Genomic DNA, 22686 nt, shown 5'->3' with positions numbered 1-22686 from the left:
GCAGCGACAGATTCGACCACCTGATAGACTTAACCTGTAAATATACTTGTCAGAAACTTCACCCCATGGGGACTCTCTTTTAAAACAAAGGGGAGGTGAATGTGGTGAACTACATATACCTGTCTGGACACGCCCCCCCCCCCCCCCCCGCTGACTGCTCCTGTGGCTCCTCCCACAGACTCCTGTATAAAGGCGATTGGAGGCATTGCTCCTCCCTCAGTCTCCAGGATGTGGTGTGATGGTCTCTTGCTGCTGATAGTGCTCTCTCTTCCAGCTAATAAAAGCCTATCTCTCGCCTCACATCTCCGAGAGTTATTGATGGTGCATCACAAGGGCATCAATTTTCTTCATTTGAAGCCACTCCATGGTTGCTCTGACAGTGTGCTTTGGGTCACTGTCCTGCTGAAAGACGAACTTCTTTCCCAGTTCTTCCGGCAGAGTGCAAGTCTTCTGGCAGAGGGTAATACGTTTTTATCCAGGATATCTCTGTAATTAGCAGCGTTCATCTTCCCATCAATCTTGACCAGATTTCCTGTTCCTGCTGCTGAAAAGAATCCTCACAGAATGATGCTACCTCCACCTTACTTTTCAGTAGGGATGGTGTTACCTGACTGATGCACTGTATTAGATTTACGCCACATGTACTGCTAAAAATATCGTTGTCCATAAAGACTTCACAAAGTGTCACTTAGAAGCTACTGCAAAGATGTGGAAGAAGGTCTTGTGGTCAGATGAGGCTAAAGTGGAACTTTTTAAAAACCTCTACATTAAGCAATACGTTTAGCATAGTTTTATATGTTTTACATTTTTTCCTGTTTTGTTTTGGGCTCTACTGTGAAAAAAGGAGCATGTGACTAAGAAAATAAAAATTCTCAGTTAAATTGATCAAAATCCCTGGTTGTAATACTCAATCATGTGAACAATGGGTTGAGGGCTGAATTCTTTTTCAAGGCATTGTAAAATATTGTTGTGATGAACTAATATTTGCTTAGGCCTTGGATTTTATTTCATGAGTAGCAGTCTGAATGTAACACAAAAAATGAATACAGTAAAGAATTCTGTATCACTTAGCTTTCCAAATTAGCAGAGAAAAACTTAAATAAAAGGCCAGCCTTACTGTACATTCTGCACAACACAAAATGTCCTAGAAGATCAATACTGTATAATAATTTGAAACATATTGATACCAAAATTTCATTCCTTTAAATATTTGTATTGCACAATAAAACACTTTTTACACTTTATTAAATATACTTATATAAAATTTGTACAGATAATACTTACTTGACAATTCCCTGCCTCCAAAGGAAAGCAAGTTAAAATACAATAGCGTTAAGTGTTTCTTATCAGCTGTTCAAGATAATAAAATAATTGTGCAGTGGTAGATTACTTTGTAATAAATTCACATTCATATAGTACTGAATAGTTAAGGAAGATATTTTACATCATTTGATTTACTATGTTCATTTTTGTATCACCACATTCAAGCAGATAAGTAAGGCACTTTAAATCATGTTGGCTGGAACTGGTAGATCTCAAATCTACTCTTATAGGTAGCAGATATCAACATTTTGAACAATGTGCATCAAAGCCAGTTTACTGGTGTGTTTGATGGAATTATTAAGCTTGTCAGTAGATAACTACTAAATTTAACATTGTTTGCATAAATCTTACACTTAGAGACAGCCTTTTCAGTTGTTTTATTGTTTATTACAAAAGTTATACACATTATTACAAATGTTATACCCAGGTAGTGTACTATATGGAATACAACAAATTAAAAAGCTTCATGAACATCCCACTGTAATGTATAAAATGTGGTCAACAGGTTAATTTAAATGATTGAAGAACAGCTGAAGGAGCATTGCATGGCTAATCCCAACAATAGAAAACTAACAAAACAGAGCTTGTCCTTTGTTGCTTCCACTAAATTCATCATGTTGCATTAGAAGAGCTTTGAACACTTCTGAAATTCGGTCATTTTAAAGGTACACTAATACATCAATAATCAAGTCAGGGAACATTAGTGGGCAGGAAAAATTTGTTTGTTTATTGTTTCAGGATAATGGCCTTCCATTGGAGCATGTTTGATGAAAGACCATTGAACTGAAACATTATTTTCCTTCTGTACATGGTGTCTGAACAATTGAATATTTTAGCATTTTATATTTTATTTTGAATTCCAGCATTTGAGATATGTTAACTTTACATAACACTATGGATTTAGTGCACAAAAGAGGACAAATTCTTATCACTATGAATTTTGCTAATATCTAGTGTTCTACAGCATGCCATAAAATTATTAACTACTGCTTTACTATACATTACTATAAAATATATACCATTCAAAACAACACAAAATAATTGCATCAGTAGGGTACATAGGTTTTTTTGAGGGATTTATTTCAAGATAAAAAAAACTGCAAAAGAATTCTCACATCACAGCAAAAGAATTGGTTAGTAACTGACCTTAACATTTTCTCACTAAAAATACTGTCAGTTCATATAGGCAATAAAAAAAGAACAAAAATTGATTACCTACTAATTACTAGCTTAAATCTATTTCATTTTATCCAATGCGTGGGATTAATTAAATAATTCCAAGGATCTATGATAGTCTACAAATATTAGATAAAACAAAGCACAATCCATACATCTTTTATAGAATAACACTTCAAATTTTTTTCTCATTTCCTGTAAACATGGTTACTTCAGGGTGTGCCATAGCATGCACCATCTACTCAGTTGCCCATAACACCATTTCATTTATATAGGCAAAGATGTTACTCATGTCATAGTATTCATTTCTGAGACAATTTGGGTAAGGGTTATTTGATGCTTACAGAGGCACACTTTGACCAGTAATTAATAAACAGAAATCAGAAATATTAGGTGTTTTTATATATTAGATATATTTTACCATTAAATACAATTTTCTCCCAAATATAACTGGGAATGATATAGTCTTTTTGTTAGCTAATTCAGGAGACAGATTTTCTGAGCTTAATAATGGAATTATTTGCATATATATCTTTTTGTAAGGTTGCCAATAAAAATATTGTCATCAGTTTGCAGGAGTCAGAAAATTTTAGGAGATGATATCAAGTTTGTCTTCTCATTATAGATTTCCATTTTTGTTTTGTTCTACAAGATGTATTCCAATACTTACTTCCATCTTCTTAGTTAATACAATTAATATCCAACAACCCTCTTCTCAATTTGCAATAGACTTAGTTATGTTCATATATTCCTGTTATTCCACCCTTTGTAATTTCTAATTGATTCTGATTCTTTACATAAAAATGCTTCACCAATGTGAAGATCTCTGTCATATTTCCATGCTCTTTTTTCTTCTCCTTTGAGAAGAAGTTAAATAAATAAAATTGCACTTTCTGAGTCTTGTAATTTAGGAAGATGCATGCATTTTAAATGGCACAAGAAATGATAAATAGAGATTTCGGTGTAAAGTTGCATTGGTAAGTAGGTTATATATCACATAGAGAGTGACATATAACTTAACATTTTAGTTTGCAATTGATCTAATTCTCGAAGAGTAGGCACCAGATCACAAGAGATATGGAATCTGCTTAAAGAATTGAACATATCATAATGCCTAAAGCACAGCTATGAAATTTTAACTTTTGGAAGTTAAAGTGTTCTGATAGATTCTCAATGACCTGAAACATTGAATCCCTCTCTTTCCATAGATGTTGTCAAGTGTTTCCAAGTTTTTTTTTCTTATAACTTTTGCAATACTTTCTCACAAATATTCCAAATACAAAGCAAAGTATTCTTACTGGAGCACTGATGGACAGATGATAGGTAAAGAAGTTGAGATGGACAGTGTGTTTTTATTGGTTGAAACTGCCTGGATGCCATTAAGCTTTGCACTTGTTCCAGGCATAAGGGTTTTTTTTGTCAGGAAGTTCAGCAGTAGTCTACTGAGACTTTAGACTTTGTGCACTTCATTGTAAACAAAATGGAATGATAAATTTTCGGAAGAATTGTAAATTGATAGAGGAGCCACTGACAAAACTATTCTATGCAATACATCTTAATTGTCAAAGTAGGTGCTGACTACTGGTATATTTCATCACTTTACTGCCAAATTATGCTGATAAATTGACTTCCTTTCTCTAAAATTTGGTCAGTTGCCTTCTTTTGTTCCTACCTCTCTTGCTAACGATTGCAAATTTTAAAATTCTTTAACTTCTTTGGTGTTTTCAGTTCAGAAGATTTGTCTTGGGCCCAGCATGTGTATAATTACAAAGAAAACATGTCAGCACCTCTGCTTCCTAGGATTTGCAAAGATTCAGCATGACATGTTAAACTTTGATAAAGTTCTATAGATATGTGGTGGAGAATATATTGACTGATTGCATCTTGACCTAGTATGGAAACACCAGTGCCCTTGAATGGAAAATCCTAAAAAGAGTCATGGACGTAGTCAGTCATGGGTAAAGCCTTCCACAGCATTAAGCACATCTACAAGGAGTGCTATCACAGGAATGCAGCATCCATCATCAAGGACCCCCACCACCCAGGCCATGCTCTCTTTGCTGCTGTGATCAGGAAGGTGGTACAGGGGGCATCAGGACCCACAACACCAGGTTCAGGAACAGTTATTACACCTCAACCATTAGACTCTTGAACCAAAGAGGATACCTTCTCTCAACTTCACTTGCCCCATCACTGAACTATTCCCACACCTGTGGACTCACTTTCAAGGATTCTTCATCTCATGTTCTTGATATTTATTGTTTTTTTTATTTTGCATTTGCACAGTCGTTGCCTATTGCACATTGGTTGTTTTTCCATCCTGTTGGATTCAATCTTTTATTGATTCTATTATGTTTCTTGGATTTACTGAGTATGCCCACAAGAAAACAAATTTCAGGGTTGTATATGGCGACATATATGTTCTTTAATAATAAATATACTTTGAATGTTGAATTTTATGTGCTGAAATTCACTGATGCTTTCAAAGACTTTGTGAATTCTTGCAACACTACTTTGATCCTATAATAGTCTCTTTGTAAATATTCCTACTACCACTAATAATTCACTTTAAATCAATCTAAACTCAAATTATTTTAGTAAATTAATAAAGAAAACATGAGTAAAAATACTTCAGATTTTGTCTTCTTAAACCTAGCAACAACTATTCTTATGTAATTTATAAGAGAAGCTTTGACAGCAAGGTTTACAATTTTTTTAAAAAATCATATTTTTTCAAAGTAAATGTGGAAAAAGATAGGTCTAGTTCATAGGTTGAGATTCTAAATTGGAGAAAGGCCAATTGTGATGGTTTCAGAAATAACCTTGCAAGTGTGGTTTGTGATAGGTTGCTTTCTGGCAAAGGTGTACTTGGAAAGTGGGGGGGACTTCAAAAACAAAATTCTGAGAGTACAGAGTTTGTATGTCCCTGTCAGAATGAAAGGTAAAGATAACAAGCGTAGGGAACCTTAGTTTTCAAGAGATATTGAGGCCCTGGTTAAGGGAAAAAGGGAGGTGCATAACAGGCACAGGCAAATAGGAACAAATGAGGTTCGTATGGAGTACAAGAAATGTAAGAGAACACTTAAGAAAGAAATCAGGAAGGCTAAAAGACATGAAGTTGTTCTAGTAGACAAGGTGAAGTAGATATATTAAGAGCAAAAGGATTGTAAGAAACACAATTGGTCCTCTGGAAGACCAGAATGGTCATGCATGTGTGAAGCAAAAACAAATGGGGAAGATCTTAAATGCATTTGTTACATCTATATTTACTCGGAAGACAGATACAGGGTCTATTGAAGTGAAGTAAAGTGGCATCAACTTCATGGACCTTGTACAGATTACAGAGGAGAAGGTGTTTGCTATCCTGAGGCAAATTAGGGTGGATAAATCCCCAAGGCCTGACAAGGTGCTCCCCCTGACCCTACAGGAGGCAAGTGCAGAATTGCCAGGGGCCTAGCAGTGATATTTAAAATATCGTTAGTGACAGGAAAGTACCAGAGGATTGGAGGAAAGCCAGTGTTGTTCCACTGTTTTAAAAAGGCTCTAAACCATATATGTCAAACTCAAGGCCCGCGGGCCAAATCCGGCCCGTGGTGGAATTATCTTTGGCCCGCGAGATAATATCTAATTACTATTAAAGCTGGCCCCAGTAATCGAAGCGCCTATGGCGTATGATATGGCTAATGCCGAGTTTATTCAGGTACCAGGTTTTCAGGGTTTTTAGTGTTTATTCAGCAGTCTTGCTCGGCAGTCTTCTTCATAAGAAACGGAATTTGTAAAGTGAAACACTTTGTAGTTATAGCAGAGACTGAGACACATGAGGGCAGGCTGAAAAAACGGAGGCAACGAAAGCTGCGTTCGCACGTGTCCGACTGATCCGGCCCGCATGAAGCTGCATTTTGCTCAATCCGGCCCGTGACCTAAAATGAGTTTGACACCCCTGCTCTAAACAGAAACCAGAAAATTATAGGCTGGTGAGTCTGACATCATTGTTATTGGAAGGTATTGGAAAGTTACTGGAAGGTATTCTAAAGGACCGGATATATAAATATTTGGATAGACAGGGACTGATTAAGGATAGTCAGCATGGCTTTGTGCGTGGTATGACATGTCTACCCAATCTTATAGAGTTCTTCAAGGAAGTTACCAGGAATCTTGATAAAGGCAAGGCAATGGATATTGTCTACATGGATTTTAGTAAGGCCTTTGACAAGGTCCTGCATGGGAGGCTGGTCAAGAAGGTTCAGTCGCTCGGCATTCAGGATGAGGTAGTAAATTGGATTAAACATTGGCTTTGTGGGAGAAGCCAGAGAGTGGTAAAATATAGAAACTTAGAAATCCTACAGCACAATACAGGTTCTTCAGCCCACTATGCTGTGTCGAACATGTACTTACATAGAAATTACCTAAGGTTACCCATAGCCCTTTATTTTTCTAAGCTCCATGTACCTATCCAGGAGTCTCTTAAAAGAACCCATCATATCCACCTCCACCACCGTTGCCGGTAGCCCATTCAACGCACTCAGCACTCTCTGCGTAAAAAACTCACCCCAACATCTCCTCTGTACCTACTTCCAAGCACCTTAAAACTGTGCCCTGATAGTACAGGGTTGTCCCTCTGACTGGAGACCTGTGACTAGTGGTGTGCCACAGGGATTGGTGCTACATCCTTTGTTGTTATCACCTATATTAATGATCTGGATGATGTTGTAGTTAACTGGATCAGCATATTTGTGAATAGTACCAAGACTGGGGGTGTAGTTGACAGTAGGGAGCTTATTGTGGCTTGCAAAGGGATCTGCATCAGCTGGAAAAATGGGCTGAAAAATGGCAGATAGAATTTAATGGATACAAGTGCGAAGTTTTGCACTTTGATAGGATCAACCAGGGTAGGTCTTACACAGTGAAGGGCAGGGCACTGAGGAGTGCAGAAGAACAAAAGGATCTGGGAATATAGGTACACAATTCATTGAAAGTAGCATCACAGGTGGATAAGGTTGTACAGAAAGCTTTTGGCACATTGGCCTTCATAAATCAGTGTACTGAGTACAAAAGATGGGATGTTGGAGACTTCCGGTAAGATGGCGATTGTTTAGCTGCTCCGAACTTTTGTTCCGTTACTGTCGCTATCTTTGCACTAAATGTCTCCATTTTTTAAACCTTAGTTAGGAATTATTTCAGTATCTCTTACTTGCCTGTGAATATATCTAACTTACAATGTCTAACAAGAGTTCTAAATCTGGGAGAAAAGAAGCTATGACCCTATCGGACGAGACAATGGTTGCGCTTGGAAAGCTCCGAGACGAAATCTTAAAGGAATTTAAAACCACTTTCAAACAGTTAGAAGACAAACTGGATCAGATCAACGATAAAGTGGACAAACATGCTGAACACTTATCTCACATCGATTCGACTTCTGAAGATTTAGAAAGTCGTGTTCGATACTTGGAGACTCTCTGTTCCAGCTTAGAGGAAAAATCTAACAAACTTCTTTCCAAAATGGTGGATCTCGAAAATCGCAGCAGACACTGTAATATCAGAATTCTGGGATTGCCAGAGGCGATCGAAAAGAGATCAACCGTGAAGTTTTTCGCCGAGTTTCTCTGTGAGTTATTCAGGAAAGATTTGCTTCCGAAGCCGCCCGAGCTCGAACGGGCACACAGAGTTTACGTTCCCCCCGGAATTCTGGGCTCCTGCCCGCGACCAGTAATCTTGTGTTTCCATCAATACCAGGTAAAACACAGTCTGATCGTAGAGGCACATCGCAGGGGGTCTTTTCCTTTCCAGGATACAACCATTCGCTTTGTGGAAGATTTTGCACCCCAGACCTTAAAGATGCGTGCTGAGTTTAAAGGCGCAATGAAAGTGCTTTTTGATCGTGGTTTCAAACCTTCCCTTCATAACCCTGCCGATCTATGAATCAAGCTTAATACTGGGAAATACAAGTGGTTCAAATCAGTGAAGGAAGCTGAAGCATTTGTGGCAAGTCTTCTGGCTATCCAGTCATCTTCGGAATCTGATCGGACCTCCTAAAATGGTGGATAAGTACTCCTTGTAGTAAAATTACTTTTTCTGGACTTGGAATTCACTTGAATCACTCAGACATTATTCATTGAAACTTTAAGGGCTGTTGACAATCTCTCCCGGGATTTGGTGTGTGTGTAATCTATTTTTATTCTTGTATAACTTTACCTACAGAGTTCTACAACTAACTCTAACTTGTTTTGGAGGTTCGAAGTCTTTAATGAAGGCCTCCCTGTTTGTCGGTTCACAGTTCAATTGCTGATTTATTTTTCCTTTGTTTTAAGTATTTATTTATTTTATCTTTTTCTTTTCTTCACCCTTTTTTCCTAATCTCTGAATTTTTTTCTCCCTTCTCTGTAAATGGTTGATAAATACTCGTCTTGAATTTATAATTTTCCCCTTCCTCTTCTTTTTTCTTTTTCTTTCTTACCTTTTTTTCCCTTTCTTTTACTTTATTCTTCTATAATTTTTCGCGGGTAGGTTAGTTTTGGTTCTCTTCCGATTTTCTCTGTATTAAGTTTTATATTTCTGCAGAAGGTGTTCTAATCTGTAGTTATGTTTTCTAGTGCATAAACTAGTTACTATTTGCTATAGTATTTATACGGAACTGTTGTTAATGACACAGATCTGGAAGTTGTATTTGGGTTAATTTTTTTGGTAGAGCTAGCTACTTGTTTTGGTAGCCGTCTAGTTTTGGGTTGTACGGGTGGGGTGGATTTTCCAGTTCCAACATCTCTTTATTGCTTAGGACATGTTTATATTTTGACCTTACGAATCTATGTTTACATCTTTGCTCCCAGACTGCTATTGTACTGCTTGACTTTTTATATGCCTGCTGCCTTTTATGCATTAGTAATTGATAATGGCTAGTGCACTTAAATTCGTGAGCTGGAATGTAAAGGGATTGAACCACCCTGTTAAAAGGAGGAAGGTATTCTCACATATCAAACAACTCAAAGCTGACATTGCTTTCCTCCAAGAAACTCATATTCGTTGTTTTGATAACTCCCGGCTTCTGTCAAAGTGGGCGGGTCAGCATTTTCATTCATCCTTTGCCGCTAAAGCTAGGGGAGTTTCCATTCTTATTAACTCAAATATTCCTTTTGAACTCCATAATAAAATATCTGATACAAATGGCCGTTTTATTATTGTTTCTGGTAAACTATATAACACTAAAGTTGCACTAGCAAACCTGTATGCCCCCAACTTTGATGATGTTAACTTTTTTGAACGGTTTTTTTCCTCACTACCAGACTTAAACTCATACTCTCTTATACTGAGTGGTGACTTCAACTGTTGGTTGGATCCTAAACTGGACCGATAGTCCTCTGTTACCAGATCACCTACTAAATCTGCCTTAGCTATTCAATCGTTTCTCTCCAATTTTGGTATCTCTGATATATGGTGTTTCCTCCATCCTATGGAGAGAGATTATTCTTTTTTCTCACATGTTCACCATACCTTCACTAGAACTGACTATTTCTTACTCGATAACCAACTTATCCCATCTGTCCACTCTTGTGACTATCAGAGTATACTGATTTCTAACCATGCCCCAATTACCCTCTCTCTGAACTTTCCTGGTCTCCCTCAGAGGAATAAACACTGGCGGTTCGATTCAACTTTATTATCGGATGATGATTTCATAAAATTTATTAAGGATCAGATAACCTTTTATTTTAACACTAATACATCACCTGAAGTGCCATCCCAGATTGTCTGGGATGCCATGAAAGCATATCTGAGGGGTCAAATAATTTCTTACACAGCAAATCTCAATAGAAGATCCTGTGCAGATCGAGCAGACCTCATTAACCAGATTAAAGATTTGGATCAAGTATATGCCCAAACTAAGAACCCTGAATTATACAAGAAGCACGTTGAACTCCAAACTAAATTTAACCTTCTGTCCACTCAACCTGTCGAACGCCAACTTCTCAAAAGCAAGAGCCGCTTTTACATTCATGGGGATAAGTCTGGTAAATTCCTAGCCAATCAGCTGAGGCGTTCCAAAGCCAAACAACATATTACAAAGATCCGGAAGGAGAACGGAGACTTTACATCGGATCATTTAGAAATTAATGACGCATTTAAAAATTTTTATTCTCGGCTTTATTCCTCTGAATCTCTGAATGACAATATCTCTGTGGATCAATTTTTACAGAATCTGAATATCCCCTCACTTTCATCTGATTTCAAAGCCAAACTCAATGTGCCTATATCACCAGAAGAAATATCTTTTGCAATTTCTGCACTGTCCTCAGGGAAATCTCCTGGACCTGATGGGTTCCCTGTGGAATTTTATAAATCATTCTCTTCACTTCTTTCTCCTCAGCTACTTTCAGTATTATCTGACTCGTTTAATTACGGCAAATTGCCACCCTCTTTCAATGAGGCATCTATTATCCTTCTTTTAAAAAAGGGCAAAGACCCAACAGAGTGTTCCTCGTACAGGCCGCTCTCTCTGCTCAATGTTGATGCAAAGATCTTAGCTAAAGCGTTGGCTCATAGATTAGAAACCGTTATTCCCTCCATTATCTCTGATGACCACACAGGCTTTATTAGAAACCGTCTCCCTTTTTTTAACATTCAGCGTCTATTTAATATTTTATACTCAGTTCCAACTGGAACTCCTGAATGTGTTATCTCCCTTGATGCAGAGAAAGCATTTGATCGTATAGAGTGGAACTACCTTTTTGCAGTCTTAGAAAAATTTGACCTCGGCCAAAGTTTCATCTCTTGGATCCAATTGCTGTACCTGTGTCCTACTGCTTCTTTGAGTATTTAATCTCAAACGTGGCACTTATCAGGGATGCCCCTTAAGTCCCTTTTTCTTTGATTTGGCTATAGAACCTCTGGCGATAGCATTTTGAAATTGTCCTGAATTGACCGGGATTTGGAGAGCGGGTGTTGAGCATAAAGTTTCTCTCTATGCTGATGACTTATTACTCTTTCTCTCAAATCCGTCTACATCCTTACCTCTAATGTTTTCACTTCTTGACCAGTTTAGCCAGATATCTGGCTATAAACTCAACTTACATAAGAGTGAACTTTTCCCAATTAATAAAGAAGCACAAGAACTAATATTTCGTGATCTCCCTTTTAAAGTAGTCCATAATCAATTTACTTATCTTGGAATTACAGTCACAAGGAAGTTTAAAGATCTCTTTCGTGAAAACTTTGTCAATCTTTCATATGCTATAAAACAGAGTCTGGTACAATGGTCACCTCTATCTATGTCCTTGGTAGGTCATATTAATGTTGTTAAAATGTATGTTCTCCCCAAATTTTTATACTTATTTCAATCTATCCCAATTTTTATTCCTAAATCTTTTTTTGATTCCTTAGACTCTATTATTTTGTCATATCTGTGGCAGAATAAGTGCTCTAGAATTAATAAAATCCACCTCCAAAAATCTAAAAAAGAGGGTGGCATGGCTTTACCTAACTTTCGCTTATATTACTGGGCAGCTAATATACGTTGTGCTGCCTTCTGGTCTTTCTTCCATGGTCAACCCGAGTGCCATAACTGGGTGGCAATGGAGTTGAGCTCCACTAAAGAATTATCTATATCTGCACTTCTTGGCTCTGCACTCCCTAGCAGTCTGCCCAGATCAATAGCTAACCCTCTGGTTAGACACACTTTGCGTATATGGGCTCAGTTCAGGAAATGCTATGGTTTCCAGGGGTTTTCCGTTTCTAGCCCTGTCGCACATAATCACCTTTTTTTACCTACTACGTACGATTCAGCATTCCATGTTTGGTACAGGAAGGGCATTAGACATTTTGAAGATCTCTTCATTGATAATCGCTTCGCTTCTTTTCAGCAGCTCTCCGTTAAGTTCAACCTGCCTAGCGCTCACTTTTTCAGATATCTCCAAATCCGACATTTTACTGCTCCTTTAATTCCTAACTTTCCTGAAATGCCTGTGAAAAATGCTATGGACCTATTTCTTTCCATTAATCCACTAGGTAACGGTTTAATATCAATTATCCGAGATAAACTAGCAGCCTTACGACGGGCCCCTGTGGATAAAATTAAAATGGCCTGGGAGCAGGATTTAAATATCTCCTTATCTGAGGAGAGCTGGGACTCAGTTCTCAAATCGGTTAACTCAACCTCCCTTTGTGCTCGCCATTGCCTTTTACAGTTTAAGATTGTTCATAGAGCCCATATGTCTAAATCTAAACTATCTCGATTCTACCCTGGCATTAGTCCGCTCTGTGATAAATGCGAGAGGCGTGGCCTCTCTCATCCATATGTACTGGTTCTGTCCTAGCTTGGAGAAATTCTGGAAAGATGTCTTTACTACATTATCGGGTATTCTGAATCAGCACCTAGAACGTAACCCCTTAATTGCTCTGTTCGGTTTTTGGGGCGAGACAGAATTATGTCTGGGTCCGACCAAATGCTGAATACTATCCTTTGCCTCTCTCCTGGCGAGACGCTTGATCCTCCTTAGATGGAGAGATGTTGCCCTGCCCACTCATGCGCAATGGCTTAACGACATTATGGCCTGCTTGGACCTCGAAAAAATTCATTATTCAGTTCTTAATTCGGATCTAAAGTTCCATAAGGTCTGGGGACCTTTTATCGAGTACTTTCATAACCTTCCTCTTGACTAGGGTTTTTTTTTCATTTTTTTTCTCTTCTTTTCAGTCCCTTGCTTTCAGCTCCCTTTTTTTTTCTGGTAGTAAGCATTATTATCCTCTGTTGCTAAGTGTATTCACAGTCTGGGAGTTTGACTGTCCAGACTTATACTCTTTATATTGTGTGGTGGTTGGTCTGGAGTTGTTGTTGTTTTTTTCTTGTGTTGTGGGGCTTGAGGAGGACACTAAGCTCACTTGTCTTTAATTTAGGTGCTTTTTTGTTAAACTCTCTTCCTTTGTAGCATATTGTTATTGTATGCTTAATCTTGCACTGTATTAATGCTCCTCATTGGGATTTGGGGTTTTTAATTTTGTAAAATGTTTTGAAAAACTAATTAAAAAATTTAGAAAAAAAAAAGATGGGATGTTATGTTGAAGTTGTATAAGACGTTGGTGAAGCCTTATTTGGAGTATTGGTGCAGCTTTGGTCACCTACCTACAAGAAAGATGGAAACAAGGTTGAACGATTGCAGAGAAAATATACAAGGATGTTGCTGTGTCTGGATGACCTGAGTTATAACGAAAGAATGACTAGATTAGGACTGTATTCTTAAGAACGTAGCAGATTGAGAGATTTGATAGAAGCATACAAAATTATGTGGTGTACAGTTAGGGTAAATGTAAGCAGGCTTTTTCCACTAGTTTGGGTGGGACTACAACCAAAGGTCATGGGTTAAGGGTGAAAGGTGAGAAGTTAAAGGGGAACATGAGCGGAAACTTCTTCAAAGTGTCATGAGAGTGTAGAGTGTGTTGCCAGCACAAGTGGTACATTTGAGCTCAATTTCAACCTTTAAGAGAAGTTTGGATAGATACAGTGCCTATAAAAAGTATTCACCCCTCTTGGAAGTTTTCATGTTGTATTGCTTTACAGCATTGAATCACAGTGGATTTAATTTGGCTTTTATTGATAATGATCAACATAAAAAGACTCTTTTGAGTCAAAGTGAAAACAGATCTCTACAAAGTGATCTAAATTAATTACAAATACAAAACACAAAATAATTGATTGCATAAGTATTCACCCCTTTAAAATGACACACCAAATCATCACTGGTGCAGCAAATTGGTTTTAGAATGAAGTCACACAATTAGGTAAATGGAGATCACTGTGTGCAGTCAAGGTGCTTCAATTGATTGTAGTAAAAAATACACCTGTATCTGGAAAGTCCAACTGCTGATGAGTCAGTATTCTGGCAAAAACTACACCAGTTGCAATTTAATGGGACAGTGGCAAAGAGAAAGCCACTGCTGAGAAGAACTCACATGAAATCTTGGCTTGAGTTTGTTGGAAGGCACGTGGGAGACTCTGAAGTCAGTGGAAGAAGCTTCTATGGTTTGATGAAACCAAAATTGAGATTTTTGGCCATCAGACTAAATGCAATGTTTGGCATAAACCAAACACCACACATCATCAAACACACACCATTCGTACCATGATGCATGGTGGTGGCTGCATTATGCTGTGGGGATGCTTCCCTGCAGCAGACCCTGTAAAGTTTGCGAAGGTAGAGGGTAAAATGAATGCAGCAAAATACAGGGTAATCCTGGAGGAAATCCTGATGCAGTCTGCAAGAGAACCACGACGAGAAGATTTGTTTTCCAGCAAGATAATGACCACAAGCATAAAGCCAAAGCTACACAGGAATGGTTTAAAATCAACAAAGTTAATGTCCAGGACTGGACAAGTCAGAGTATAGACCGCAGTACAATTGAGAATTTGTTGCTGGACTTGAAAAGGGCTGCTCACTCACAATCACCATGCAATATGACAGAGCTTGAGCAGTTTTGTAAAAAAGAATGAGGAAAACTTGCAGTGTCCAGATGTGCAAAGCTGATAGCTATCCACACAGACTCAAGGCTGTAATTGCTGCTAAAGGTGCATCAACTAAAAACTGACTTGAAGGGTGTGAGTAATTAATTATGCAACAAATATTTCTATTTCATAATTATAATAAATTTAGACCAATTTGGAGAAAATTTGTTTTCACTCTGACTTGAAGTCGTCTTTTCTGTTGATCAGTGTCAAAAAAGCCAAATTAAATCCACTGTGATTCAATGTTGTGAAACAATAAAACACGAAAATTTCCAAGGGGTGTGAATACTTTTTATAGGTACTGTACATGGATAGTAGGGATATAGGGGAATGTGGTCCTGGTAAAGATTGACGTGAGTAGGCAGTTTAAATAGTTCTGGCATAGACTGCATGGAGTGAAGGGTTTGTTTCTATGCTGTACTTCTCTATGACTAAACATGGGTGCCTACTAGGTGAACAGATCCTATGTTTAAATTATGTTTGGTACTGGAAGCAGATTCTGTAAAATTATCTTCATGCAGTCACATAGTGAATATAGTTAGACTTGGAAAAGGCTAACTTTTTAATATTGCTTGTACAAAATTTAGTAAAGTAGTGAGGGCTAATAAAAGGGAAAAAAAGATTAAACTGGTATTGACTGGCAGGCCAACACATCTTGTACTTTAGTGTTAAATTCTATTCTGTACAAGGCTCAGGACATCATGTCTTCAGCCTTGCAATAGAATGGAATGTGTAAGACTTTTTTCAATTTTTTCCCCAATTACTGAGTGTGTGGAGAGCCAGAGAGAGAGAGTGGTCAGCTGTAAGAGGGCCTGCAGTGGAGAAAGACATTGGGAAGAGGAGTAAAAAGATCGAAATGTAACTTCATGGGCTCAGAGTTGGTCTTGCTGAAGCAGCCCATTTTTGGAAGAATGGGAGCTCCCAGGTGTAGAATGGGATGAGGGGATGTGGCATTTCATTTACACAGAACATTACTGGAACTGGCCCCTTGGCCCATAATATCTATGTTGAGCACGATGCCAAATTAATCTCTTCTGCTTCCACATGATCTGCAGTATATCTCAACTATAAAAATAATTTAACCATCTTTTCATACATTGTAACAATATTATGTGTGGTCAAACTGTTAAAAATGACCAGGTTTTGTGGACATTGCCAGAAGTTCTGCATAGAGCTGCCAATAGTTTCCTATGCAACTGGCATCTAGTTTTAACATGCAGTATAGGTGATGGTACAGAATTTGGCAGCAGCCCACTATGCAACAGGTCTTCATGACTTATCTATTGCTAGAGCTGAATGTAAACCTGTGGCAATTTCTCAGCACTTACGCCAGACTACATATAGTTACTATCTATAATTACATATATATGTAGGCTACATATACTTTACTTTTATTGTCACCAAACAATTGATACTAGAGCGTACAATCATCACAGCTATACTTGATTCTGCACTTCGCGCTCCCTGAAGTACAAATCAAAGTAAATATAATAAACATTTAAATCATAAATCATAATTAGAAAATAGAAAAGGGAAAGGCAGTGCAAGTCAGGTCTTTATATATACACACACACACACACACACACACACACACACACACACACACACACACGTGTATATATATATATATATATACATACACACACACATATATATATAGATATAAAGTATATATCTTTATATATACTTTCGTAACTACATGTGCTGTATGCTGTGGGTGACTGTGTTTTGCACCTTGGCCCTGGAGGAACACTGTTTTGTTTCACTGAATATGTAGTACGGTTGAATGACAATTCAACTTGAACTTGAACTTGGAATTCAGCTTATCAATTTATGCTTAATTGCATCTGGTAAAAAAACAGTGAGACCATTCATCTGCAAGTTTGAATTCATGCATCCTTTAAATTCATTAGTTTTTCAATATATTCATTTATATGTTTTGTTTGTTTATGACTTCTTTTATAGAGTCATAGAAAAGTACAGCTAGTACAGCTGGTCCTTTAGTCCACCTAGTCTGTGCTATTTTAATAAATGCTATTTTTCCTAGTTTTGGAATGTTTTGGAAGTAATCAATCTTTTCACAGTTTCAACTGCTAGCTAAGCTGGATGATAGGCTTAAACAGCTGTGAAAGCATTTTTTCCTGCATTTCCATGGCCAGATATTATTCTGCACTTCTCTAGCTCTGCATCATCACTACATAGAGCTTCAACATTAAAGACAGAGCTGGTTTTGTGCAACAGATTGCCCATGTGAAATGTACTAACTGCTGAGCTCTTTCATGGGTCAAACAAATGGAAACCAATATACCAAAAACATTCAACTTGTACGGCAAATTTTTGTGTCACATATAAACACAGGCTTATATAAAATTCATCAGTGAGTATAACAACCTTAAAATGCCTAAAAAGTTAACAAAATTGTTATTAATCTATAATTATACAAATCATTGTCAAAAACATTCAAACCAATAACATACCTTTCCTCTGTTGAGACTTCTTTTGGCTGTAGATGTGGCTTTGTGCCTGACATCTCCCTGATACTAACTGCATAGATTTTGGTTGTATAATCGATGGATTTCTCTCTTGCAACGTCACTGTCATAGCCTAGCGAAATACAAATATAACATTGTTTTTGAAAGCCATTGTTTTAAAGGCAAAGTACCGTACATAATGCCTACTGTGGTACAGACATAATTTAGAATAGTGCAACATAATGAACCATGAATACTGATGACAAGAAATGTTAGCACCAAGGATTTCTCAAGATTTCTAAGGAAAGATATTCTGTATTCACAATGGGAAGAGAAAGCTCTTCAGAAATAAGTCAAGAAAGCAAAGAAAACAAATCACCTTGTAAATCACTGTCTGTAAACAAATCACAATAGCCTAGAAATGTTGTCTCAAGAGTGTAATGACCTTACATGAATGGTCAAGCTCATTGAATGCACTTTTAATGCTGCTTACTACTAATTACATCAGTAGCTATAGCCAGAACACAGTTCACCACATCAACAGGTGTCACCTACCAACAAAACTATAAGTGACATTTATTATCTTTACTTCAGAATCAGAATCGGGTTTATTATCACCGACATGTTAGATGAAATTTGTTAACTTAGTACAGCAGCAGTTCAATGCAATACATAATCTAGAAGAGAAAAATAATAATAATAAATAAACAAGTAAATCAATTGCAGTATACATATATTGAATAGATTTTTTAAAATGTGCAACAAACAGAAATACTGTATATTTAAAAATGTGAGGTAGTGTCCAAGGGTTCAATGTCCATTTAGGAATCAGATGGCAGAGGGAAAGAAGCTGTTCCTGAATCGCTGAGTGTGAGCCTTCAGGCTTCTGTATCTCCTACCCGATGATTAACAGTGAGAAAAGGGCATGCCCTGGGTGCTGGAAGTCCTTAATAATGGACACTGCCTTTCTGAGACACCACTCCCTAAAGATGTCTTGGGTACTTGGTAGACTAGTGCCCAAGATGGAGCTGATTAGATTTACAACCTTCTGCAGCTTCTTTCGATCCTGTGCCATAGTCCCCCCCATACCAGACAGTGATGCAGCCTGTCAGAATGCTCTCCATGGTATAACTATAGACGTTTTTGAGTGTATTTGTTGACATGCCAACTTCAAACTCCTAATTAAGTGTAGCCACTGTCTTGCCTTCTTTATAACTGCATCGATATGTTGGGTCCAGGTTAGATCCTCAGAGATCTTGACACCCAGGAACTTGAAACTGCTTACTCTCTCCACTTCTGATCCCTCTATGAAGATTGGTATGTGTTCCTTCATCTTACCCTTCCTGAAGTCCACAATCAGCTCTTTCATCTTAATGACATTGAGTGCCAGGTTGTTGCTGCAACACCACTCCACTAGTTGGCATATCTCACTCCTGTATGCCCTCTCGTCACCACCTGAGATTCTACCAACAATGGTTGTATTGTCAGCAAATTTATAGATGGTATTTATAGATGCCTAGCCACACAGTCATATGTATATATAGAGTAGAACAGTGGGCTAAGCACACACTCCTGAGGTGCGCCAGTGTTGATTATCAGCGAGGAGGATATGTTCTCACCAATCCGCACAGATTGTGGTCTTCCGGTTAGGAAGTCGAGGATCCAATTGCAGAGGGAGGTATAGAGGCCCAGGTTCTGCAACTTCTCAATCAGGATTGTGGGAATGATGGTTTTAAATGCTAAGCTATAGTAGATGAACAGAATCCTGACATAAGTGTTTGTGTTGTCCAGGTGGTCAAAAGCCATGTGGAGAGCCATTGAGATTGCGTCTGCCATTGACCTATTGTGGCGACAAGCAAATTGCAATGGGTCCTGATCCTTGCTGAGGCAGGAGTTCAGTCTAGTCATGACCAACCTCTCAAAGCATTTCATCACTATAGATGTGAGTGCTTCTGGGCGATAGTCATTAAGGTCGTCCACATAATTCTTCGTAGGCACTCGTATAATTGTTGCCTTTTTGAAGCAAGTGTGAACTTCCACCAGTAGAACTGAGAGGCTGAAAATATCCTTCAATACTCCCACTAGTTGGTTGGCACAGGTTTTCAGAGCCTTACCAGTGCTATAAGGAGTGAAGTAAAGTAAATAAAAGGAGTGAAGTTGCCTCCTCTCCTGTTTTTGATTTTCTATGTCCTTGGCAGAATCTCCAATGGTAATAAGGAGGCATGTCAGTAAGACCTAGAAATTGTTTGTGGACTTCAGGAAGGGGATATTGGTGGAACACACACAAGTTCTCATCAGGGGGTCAGCAGTGGAAAGAGTGAGCAGCTTCAAGTTCGTGGGTATCAACATCTCTGAAGATCTAACCTAGCCTCAACATATTGATTCAATTATGAAGAAGACATGCAATGTCTATATTTCATTAGGAGTTTGAGGAGATTTGCTATGTCACCGAAGAGACTGGTAAATTTCTATCATGGGGAGCATTCTGACTGGTTACACCATCCTCTAATATAGAGGCACAATGCACAGGATTGGAAAAAGCTGCAGAGAGTTGTAGATGGTGCTAGTCCCATCACTGGCACTAGCCTTCCCACCATCAAGGACATCTATAAAAGGCGATGTCTTAAGGAGGAAGCACCTATCATTAAAGGACTCTCACCATCCAGCATGTGTCCTCTTCTCATTCCTTCCATCAAGGAGGAGTAGAGGAGCCTGAAGATGTACACTCATTGTTTTAGGAACAGCTTCTTTCTCTCCGCCATCAGATTTCTGAACAGTCCATGAACCTATGAACACTATCTTACTATTTATTTCTCTTTTTGCACTATTTATTTTTTATACATTCTTTTTGTAATTTATAAGATTTGTTATGTTTTGCACTGTACTGCTGTCACAAAGCAACAAATTTCATGACATATGTCAGTGATAAAAAAGCTTGACTCTGATTCTCCACTCCACCTGCCCATCACCCAAACACCCCTCCCTCTAGTATTTCCATTTGCCAACCCCACTTTTATTTGGTTCTATGCTGCACCTTCCTTCTTAAACAACTTTCATCATCTGCAACCCTTTGACACCTCCACCTAGCCACTGTCACTATTTCCACTTTTCCCGTATATCACTCCTCAGCTGGATGCTTGCCTGCTCTTGGTCCACATCTTCCCCTTAATTCTTTATACCAGCTATCTCCCTTCTATATGAAAAGTCTCAGCTCACGGATACAAGTCTTTCAGCCAAAGAGGCCTTGCCAACTGCAACACCCAACCAGATTGCCCCAATTTGCTGTGTTCAGTCTATATCCCCCTAAACCCCACGGTTCTACATACCTGTCCAAGTGCTTCTTAAATTATAGAGAACATAGAACATAGAATAGTACAGCACATTACAGGCCCTTTGGCCCACAATGTTGTGCCGACCCTCAAACCCTGCTTCCCATATAACCCCCAACTTAAATTCCTCCATATACTTGTCTAGTAGTCTCTTAAACTTCACTAGTGTGTCTGCCTCCACCACTGACTCAGGCAGTGCATTACACGCACCAACCACTCTCTGAGTAAAAAACCTTCCTCTAATATCCCCCTTGAACTTCCCTCCCCTTAACATAAAGCCATGTCCTCTTGTACTGAGCAGTGTTGCCCTGGGGAAGAGGCGCTGGCTGTCCACTCTGTCTATTCCTCTTAATATCTTGTACATCTCTATCATATCTCCTCTCATCCTCCTTCTCTCTAAAGAGTAAAGCCCTAGCTCCCTTAATCTCTGATCATAATTCATACTCTCTAAACCAGGCAGCATCCTGGTAAATCTCCTCTGTACCCTTTCCAATGCTTCCACATCCTTCCTATAGTGAGGCGACCAGAACTGGACACAGTACTCCAAGTATGGCCTAACTAGTGTTTTATAGAGCTGCATCATTACATCGCGTCTCTTAAACTCTATCCCTCAACTTATGAAAGCTAACACCCCATAAGCTTTCTTAACTACCCTATCTACCTGTGAGGCAACTTTCAGGGATCCGTGGACATGTACCCCCAGATCCCGCTGCTCCTCCACACTACCAAGTATCCTGCCATTTACTTTGTACTCTGCCTTGGAGTTTGTCCTTCCAAAGTGTACCACCTCACACTTCTCCAGGTTGAACTCCATCTGCCACTGCTCAGCCCACTTCTGCATCCTATCAATGTCTCTCTGCAATCTTTGACAATCCTCTACACTATCTACAACACCACCAATCTTTGTGTCGTCTGCAAACTTGCCAACCCACACTTCTACCCCCACATCCAGGTCGTTAATAAAAATCACGAAGAGTAGAGGTCCCAGAACAGATCCTTGTGGGACACCACTAGTCACAACCCTCCAATCTGAATGTACTCCCTCCACCACAACCCTCTGCCTTCTGCAGGCAAGCCAATTCTGAATCCACCTGGCCAAACTTCCCTGGATCCCATGCCTTCTGACTTTCTGAATAAGCCTATCATGTGGAACCTTGTCAAATGCCTTACTAAAATCCATGTAGATCACATCCACTGCACTACCCTCATCTATATGCCTGGTCACCTCCTCAAAGAACTCTATCAGGCTTGTTAGGCATGATCTGCCCTTCACAAAGCCATGCTGACTGTCCCTGATCAGACCATGATTCTCTAAATGCCCATAGATCCTATCTCTAAGAAACTTTTCCATCAGCTTTCCCACCACAGACGTAAGGCTCACTGGTCTATAATTACCCGGACTAACGCTACTACCTTTTTGAACAAGGGGACAACATTCGCCTCCCTCCAATCCTCCAGTACCATTCCTGTGGACAACGAGGACATAAAGATCCTAGCCAGAGGTTCAGCAATCTCTTCCCTCACCTTGTGGAGCAGCCTGGGGAATATTCCGTCAGGCCCCGGGGACTTATCCATCCTAATGTATTTTAACAACTCCAACACCTCCTCTCCCTTAATATCAACATGCTCCAGAACATCAACCTCACTCATATTGTCCTCACCATCATCAAGTTCCCTCTCATTGGTGAATACTGAAGAGAAGTATTCATTAAGGACCTCGCTCATTTTCACAGCCTCAAGGCACATCTTCCCACTTTTATCTCTAATCGGTCCTACCTTTACTCCTGTCATCCTTTTATTCTTCACATAATTGAAGAATGCCTTGGGGTTTTCCTTTACCCTACTCACCAAGGCCTTCTCATGACCCCTTCTTGCTCTTCTCAGCCCCTTCTTAAGCTCC

The 22686-nt window shown here is 38.8% G+C and overlaps 2 protein-coding genes across 3 annotated transcripts in view; one reads left to right on the top strand and one right to left on the bottom strand.

The window, feature by feature from the left end:
• Nucleotides 1–22686, bottom strand: part of LOC140730489 (echinoderm microtubule-associated protein-like 6) — a 343576-nt gene that overhangs the window by 77357 nt on the left and 243533 nt on the right. For both annotated transcript variants that reach the window (XM_073050994.1, XM_073050996.1), the window contains exon 27: nt 17464–17590. In XM_073050994.1, coding sequence (XP_072907095.1) covers nt 17464–17590 — 127 coding nt within the window. The remainder of the gene's footprint in view (nt 1–17463; nt 17591–22686) is intronic.
• LOC140730495 (clathrin heavy chain linker domain-containing protein 1-like) overlaps nt 1–22686 on the top strand; it is a 408057-nt gene that overhangs the window by 257857 nt on the left and 127514 nt on the right. The gene's annotated exons all lie outside the window — the stretch shown is intronic.

The sequence above is a fragment of the Hemitrygon akajei genome, chromosome 7 (assembly GCF_048418815.1).
Source record: "Hemitrygon akajei chromosome 7, sHemAka1.3, whole genome shotgun sequence".
Classification (NCBI taxonomy): domain Eukaryota; kingdom Metazoa; phylum Chordata; class Chondrichthyes; order Myliobatiformes; family Dasyatidae; genus Hemitrygon; species Hemitrygon akajei.
This window is presented reverse-complemented; position numbering and strand designations above follow the sequence as displayed.